The 7,231-nt window shown below is 47.4% G+C and overlaps 1 protein-coding gene across 1 annotated transcript; it reads left to right on the top strand.

Annotated features, from left to right (window-relative positions):
- Window positions 1-627: 627 nt before the first annotated feature.
- On the top strand, window positions 628-5,890 carry LOC34623944. Its single transcript, XM_026334263.1, has 15 exons — window positions 628-865; window positions 996-1,024; window positions 1,200-1,250; window positions 1,502-1,534; window positions 1,730-1,771; window positions 1,906-1,923; window positions 2,094-2,126; window positions 2,263-2,787; window positions 2,989-3,081; window positions 3,220-3,297; window positions 3,444-3,488; window positions 3,973-4,379; window positions 4,553-4,643; window positions 5,059-5,248; window positions 5,553-5,890. The coding sequence occupies exons 1-15, from the start codon at window positions 628-630 to the stop codon at window positions 5,888-5,890; spliced, it is 2,211 nt and encodes a 736-aa protein (XP_026190048.1).
- The last annotated feature ends 1,341 nt before the right edge of the window (window positions 5,891-7,231 follow it).

Raw genomic sequence — 7,231 nt, forward strand, 5'->3', positions numbered from 1 at the left:
CGCATTGGGCGTCCCGTAAAACGCACTAAACTGTAATGATAATCCAAGCATTTACCTCAGAGGTCAAAACAATCGTTGAAGAACTTGCTAAAACGTGACCTTAAGAACAGTAAAGCATCTGTGTTCATGTCGGAGAAACGATTGCCCATAAAGACAAGAGGAAAGGCCAGCAGCGATGCGGTAGTGACCAGTGAAGGGAGACTTTCGCATACATTGATCCTATGGACTCTGCATGACTTCCTTTTTATATCGAATTTTGCTAAAGTGTTAAAATAAAATGAGATTTAAAGGCAAGGCATAAGTCCACACGGCCCACGCATATACCACAGCCTTTTCTCCACTGTCCCCTTGCCAAAATTGTAGTGGCTTGACGAACCCCCCGATCGCCGTGGCGAACCAAGAGTTTCTTCTATGCTGCATCTTGCTAGTATCTTTATATGCTATAATGTTTGTCATTTTCAGAAAGATCCCGTTGTGTGGGGAGATAGGGCCCCCAAAGGCGGAGCAAAGTTTGTCGGCGCAGGCTAGCCTACTGCCTGTCTGTACTAATCCTTAGATTTTCAGCCGCCAAATCGAGCCCAGCCATGTATATGGATGAATTAGGTCCAAATTATTTTGGGGTTAAAGATGGCGGAACTGATCATAGCGTTAATTGTGACACTCGGTGCTGGGGCCCTCGTTGCTGGCGAGAAGTCAGAGAACGCACCACCACCGAGCATGGAGACTCTCAGCAGCAGTGGTATGTGCCAAAGAATAAGCAGTTGCACGTTTCTAGATGGATCTTGGGCTTCAGAAGTGCGGGAACGGAGCGTCGCCAGTGGTGTAGCTCTGTCAACACTATCAGCGAACATGGGGCTCAAAAAGCGTATGCAAGATCGAGGGAGGATGCTCATAGATCATACTTCACGTAGTAAAGTGAAGTTAAAGCACGTGCTTCTCACCTGCGCTCAATACAAATAACTGTCTCACCTTGTGCATTCTTCCTCGCTTTTCAGGCCTGAATGCTGATACGAGTGGCTTACCGGTAAGCCCTATGTTTTCCGGGAGCGTATATCGCGACAACACATGAGTTTAAGCCAGAGCATTTGGATGCTTCGACTCAATGTAAACTGCCATTGCGCCCTGATAGCCTGTCCCCGCCACACACTTACGCCGTAAACACGCGGTAGAGCTTCATGCGCGTTCAAAAATGTCTTCAGGTACTGCCAACACCTGCTGCCAATCCTTCCCTTCTACCGGAGCCTTATAAGGTAGGACACTTTTGTTCCTTTTAGGCAGCGATGGGATAGATTGTACACGACTGATCTGCCACCTCTCGCCATCTAGCGTTTCACCAGAATCCTGAGCAATTCCCTGTGTCATGCAACTGTCCGCAGGTTGAATTTAGTGCACTGGTAAGCTACATTCTTCTGAAAGCATTGGTTGCAGCTTTTGAGGCCCCGAAAGAGTCACAGCAGTCCTCAGTTGACACCCTTTCTGTTTCTCCCGTGCGCTTACTCAGTATCCGACAGTTTCATCTTCGGAGCCTATTTTGGTAAGTATGCCACTAGATGATGAAATGGTTAAACATCCCGTAGAATTGAACTATGTCAAAAAAGGCCGTGGCGCACGCTGCGTCAGCAATTATATTAGCCATAAGGTAAACTACTAGCCAGGTGTCAACTAAAATAACTAGCACTTTATGCAATCCTTTGTAGCTCTCAGCATTTGAGATGTTTAATTTGTTCAGCTTCCGGAAGAGCTCGTTCAACGAGATGAGGCCCGGCAGCCGGTAAGGAGAGCCCTGTCTCTTTCATTGCATTCCCTGTTCAGTCTAGCCAGATGCTCTACCTTAGAAATGTCACGAGTAATGCATTCCTGCCCCCCGTCTAACCATGCCACTTTTGTTGTGAGCTTCTGCTACAGGAAAGCGAGGGCCCTCAGGTCAGTGCGTGTGGATAAGGAGATAGCTGTGGATTTTTAGCTTTAAGCCCTCTGATGGGCCGGGTCGTACGTGTAATGGCCGACCCTCGGAGCTTAGTAAAAGGGCTACTTCCGTTCATCGCAGTTCGGCCACGCCAAGAACTTCGACTTGCGGGCTTTGATCCCCGCAGGCTACTTTCATCAAAATGACCCCACGTGCTACAGTGAGTCAGTCTTTTGCGAGCAGGAAGGAGCAATTTTCGGCTTCCCTGGCCACAACTCTCCACAGGCATTGTGTGACACTAGTTTGTCAGACAGTGCTTTGCTCTTTGGTGGTGTCCTCGGTTGGTGTGGCTGCAGATATCGCATGTATACAAATTATATGTCGTTTCCGACTGCAAATACGGTCGGTGTTACTTTCGGCCGGTGACTGTTTATATCCAACCAACGAACTGGTTTGTGAACCCAAGCGAAGCCTCATTGGACTCATTGACAACGGCCCTCAAGAAGCACGTTTTCAACCTTATTAGTGCGCAAAAGAAGGCAGCTACAGCCCACAAAGGTTTACTCATGCGTTCCACTAAGGCGTGGTTCTCCCTCGTACGATCCCGCCTAACAGCAGATTTCGGATCTCTTTGCTTCATGCACCCCATCACCCGTAGGGGCACACAACTTAGTGGAACACTCCAGTTGCAGAGGATTCATGGAAATGCAAAGCTGAGTCAGCTAATTGAGTGCAAACAGATTGATCAGGGCAGTTCGTCTACAAAACCCACCTTTCCGCTTGAAGCAGCCTCCGTGGGGCCTACGGTACCTACCGATAGAGGCCACGAGCAAGCATCCGAGCAGGAAGCACAAAACATTTTTGGCCTCTGCAGAATGCCGGTACGGTCCCGATTATGTTCTCTAGCTCTGTCATTCTCTATGGATTCAAGATGATGCTCGCCTGCACCTGTTGACCATCTGTGGTAGTGCATCCTTGCGGCGAAGTCTGATGCAACCAGTATCTCAAACCGTCATGCTGCTTAAATTTTGCTTCACCTTCCGCAGTGGTCTAAGTCCGTGTTACTGCTGTGTTGTCCACAGAGAAATAACTTGTTACGGCGCTTGACCGAAAAGAAGTTTGTGCTGTGCTCAGTCGTACTGAGAAGGGGCAAGCATACAGTGGACAGCTGCAGGGTGCGGCATTCACGCCTCCACATGTTAGCTTTTCCAATAAATTGCTTATTGGGAACAGCTCATGCAGATGCTGAGACTTGGCCTCGTTCCCAGTTGGGCCAGGATGCCTGCTTGCGCACTTTTTGTATTGGTCTGCAGGATTTACCGGTCGATGATATCCACATAATGCAGGCAGTTGACCGGATCCACCGAAGGTTAAATGATCCTTCCTTGCCTGTGCGTTGCAAATCGAACCGAGTCCATGCTGTATAAGAGCAGCCAATGCTGATTCCCTGCTTGCCTTTTAGAAGTCTACAAACGCGTTTTGTTGAATTTGAGATGAATCGCGGCAACTTTTTCTAATTCGCAACTTAAATTTGCAGATGCTTAGATACGTCCCACCAACTCTTCCACAAGAGAGTGAGGAGGTTAGTGGCACCATCTAAATTGATGCATTCCACTACAGGCTCAAGCCCAGCGTATACTGCTTCCCCCTGAATCCTTCCATTTTCTATACCAGTACACGTGTCTGCGCTTTCACCCACTTGGATCGTATTTATGGCATCTGACATCTTGCATTCGTGGACTTGTTCCCACTGAGTCAAGACAAGCCTTCATTATAGCCGCCGGTTCCCTTTCCGATTTGCAGACTATCATGGAAATCGTTGCAAGTACAGCCAATTCTGCCCTCTCGGGAAGCCCTGATCTGGTACGTGCCAGGGGCTTGGCCTGGACTAATCTAGCCGTGCGAACGCATAATGTAATTACCCCAGCCACTTCAATCTTTTGTTCAAAACACGATCCGCTGACTTCGTTTTATAGTGCCACCAATTGAAAGCGTGATTTATATGGTTTATATTATTTCTCACAGTGATTCAATGTGTTAATAAGCGAACGCCGGCTGCGTTGCAGGCATCTTATGACGACTGTGCAAACCACATTTCACAGAAGCTGAACGAGCTTGAAAATTTGCATTCTCTAGAACTTTGGCACATGGCCGAAAGCAGCAAGCCCATTAATTCAGAGCTACTGCTAAGATCTATGGTCAAGTTTGCGCACTTCGCCCTGAGGGATATCGCACCAGTGAAGGCCATTGAGTACCGTGGTTCTCTCTTGAAGCTGGCAAACAAGTGGAGTCGGACAACAGAGCTCATCAGAGAATTTAATCAGGCTATCCTGACCTGCTCTACGGCAATGTTGCCACCCATCTACTTCCCTCAATACAGAAGTAGAGCCCTTGATATGGTCAGGAACCCCTTAAATGACCTCCTCTCCCAACTTCGAACAATTCTAGCACTTGCTATCCCGCCCATCCACAGGTTAGTCAGCCCATTAGCTGGCTTGCTCGCTCTACTTTGTTTGAAGCTTAAAACTGCTCTATAAAGGAACAAAGTCTTGTATCAAAAGATAGTCATTACACTCCTGGTAAGCCTGTAGTAGAGGGCCCTTCATTTGTGAGCCATCTGGGGTGTAGTCCATATGCAACTTTCAGGCTTCTGATTGGCGGAGCCTTTGTGTTCTCTTGGACTCTGAACGACCGAAGATTACCGGAGGAGGCTGGGCAGAAAGACGTTTCAGACTTTGTAACAGGCATCTCCCAGGTGCTCAAGACCTTCGCATCAACCCACTTGAAGTCTGCAAAAGCGCAGGCAAGCCCTTTATCAACACAAATGACTGGTCTCACAAAGACTCCCACGGCTAATAAAATGATAGTCGAAAGATGCCTCCTGTAAACAGATCATTACCTTTTACGAAGACACATGAAACAAACCTCGGCACTTGTTAGCTAGTTTGTCCATTACGCGGCTCAGCAAACGTAGGCACTAGGCCTTAAATGCATAGGCTTCACTCCTTTTCTTGCAACGTACAGCCATTATGGGGGACTCCACTGCTGTAAAGCGAAAAGTACAAATACACCCATCCACAGACCTAGGTCGAATAAATCACGATTCCAACAACGCTGTCTAACATCGCATGCCTGCTTTTGCTTGGTTTTAGGGTACTGTTGAACATTACGTACAGCAGATGGTGGGAACCTCAGAGAAAATATTGGGGATCGCACTTGATCCCCAGGTAAAGTGGGTACTCGTAAGGACTCTTCTGGTTGTTCCCTTCTGGCTATTTTCATTTGGAAGCCACTGCGGCCCACCAGATAAGCGAGCAGCCTTTAACCTTGGATATGGGCTCTGCCCTTACCACATGCTCCCCTACGTGAGCCGACACCAAGCCACAGTAGCAATGCTATTAAAATTAAAGATTTAATACCAAAGAACGAATCCTTCGCTTCCTGACATATAGCATAAGTACACTCATCTTAATACTGACTCCTCTCGAGTCCTACATTCTACTTGAATTCTGTGGCCCAACTATTCACGCGATTCTTTGTATGCAGCATTCTCAATGATAAACAGATTTGCTTTGCATTCCTCTTCACAGTCTGTCAAATTATCGTTACTGAGTCTCGTGGTGGTGAAGGACCTCTTGAGGATTAGGCTATCAAAGACACAGAGCTATATTTTATCATTCCTTGTTTCGTTTTCAGTTCGTTGAAGAAGCTTTGGCACAGGTAGTGGGGAGTCCCGGGATAGGGGAACAGGACAGGCGATCTATTTCTTTGTGGCTGAAGGGTCTAGAGCTCAGGACACTGCCAGAGAAGGCGGGAAAGCACGCAAATGTCTTCCTACACCAGCAAATACAAGATTTGGTCCTTCAGTGGCCTCACAGCTTCCAAATGGAAAAAGGTAAAGTTTTTAAGGTTTTTCCACCACAAACTGCCTTGGTCTCAGTCACTTTGGAGCCATTGGCCGCGTCGAAGGCCGCAGGACGCTGATCGGCATAACACCTTATTCAGCGGCCAAGGCAGGTGTTACCCAACGGAGAGCAAACCAAATGGTGATCATGGATTGTGTGATTGTTCGCGCTTTCCGCTGGTTACTGATGGTTTCGAGATATGGGGTGTAGATGCGTTGGTGTCAAGAAGGCAGAGGTGCATGTAAGCTGTCTTCTACCCTTTCTAATTTTTTTAGAAGTTCCAGAAGCTGAGTACTCTAAAAAATGTCACTCAGGTTTCCCACTGGCATCGATAATTCGAATAAAGTGAGACAATGTAAATTTGCCCGACTTCAACAAGTTTCACTAATGCATGCATGCAAACGGAGGGAAAAAAACCCATTATGGCATTTCTCTGAGATAATAAAAGCATGTGAATTGTTAAATTCAGCGCTAGACTGCTCTAGATTGAATTACACTAAATTTAGAATGGATGGGGAGGTGGATTACCACTATGCTCTGCAAATTTACTGGCAGGCTTAGATCTGCTCTAGAGAAATAAAGACCTTCGTTCTCATGGTAACGCTGCTCTCAACGGGCGCTCTGACTGCTCAGAAAGATCAATTTTTCGCAGCACGACCCTCCATTCTGGACATTAGCTGCCAACAGCGTGGGTGAGCAGAACGGGGTATGACACCCATACGAATATTGTCGAAAGCTGTTGAGTTACTTTGATCGATCTTTTGTCGGGGGCTGAAATGTCCTTTTGGAACTGTAGCATGTGTCTTTTAGTTCCTTGTTCCTATCCCTCAGCCCCGCCTTTGGAGTAGATGCAGACACTGTTGCATAACTCTGGCTAAGTTGGGATGATCTAATGAGTGCGCTAGTATACTATTGCGGGGCTGATTTGGTAGCTGTCATTGATTTTACTGCTCCTGTCCGATGGAGACGCCTAGGCCTGGTGGACCTTGTCGGCCGGCCCGCATGCCAAAATAGATGTCTGAAACTCAAAACCTATCGAAGATCAAGGAAACGGGTTTTCCCATGGGTTGAAGGGGAACGATACTGTGCAGATCAAGACTGTGATGGCAGTAAGGAGTGACAAGCGCTAGAGAGCCTACAATTGCAGCCGACTGTACGAGCTACGTGGAGCAGTATCGACAGCTGCAACTGAGAACCTACTAGTGGTCAATTCTGCACTAATGCAAGCTCACCCTTATGGTCAAGGATTTCGGGCGTGACTTGGCACCAAATAAAAGGTGGGACTTTTCCCCCACGGGACGGCGCAAAAGTGCAATTTGCCTGTTCACTCGTTAGCGCATTCCCCACGACTCAGATTTACTTACTAGAAGCAGAATTCAGCCAGTGGCAAAGCGACTGTGTGTGAATGTAACTTCGAATC

This window comes from Cyclospora cayetanensis, unplaced genomic scaffold, assembly GCF_002999335.1.
Source record: "Cyclospora cayetanensis isolate NF1_C8 unplaced genomic scaffold, CcayRef3 CcayRef3_contig_396, whole genome shotgun sequence".
Taxonomy (NCBI): Eukaryota; Apicomplexa; class Conoidasida; order Eucoccidiorida; family Eimeriidae; genus Cyclospora; species Cyclospora cayetanensis.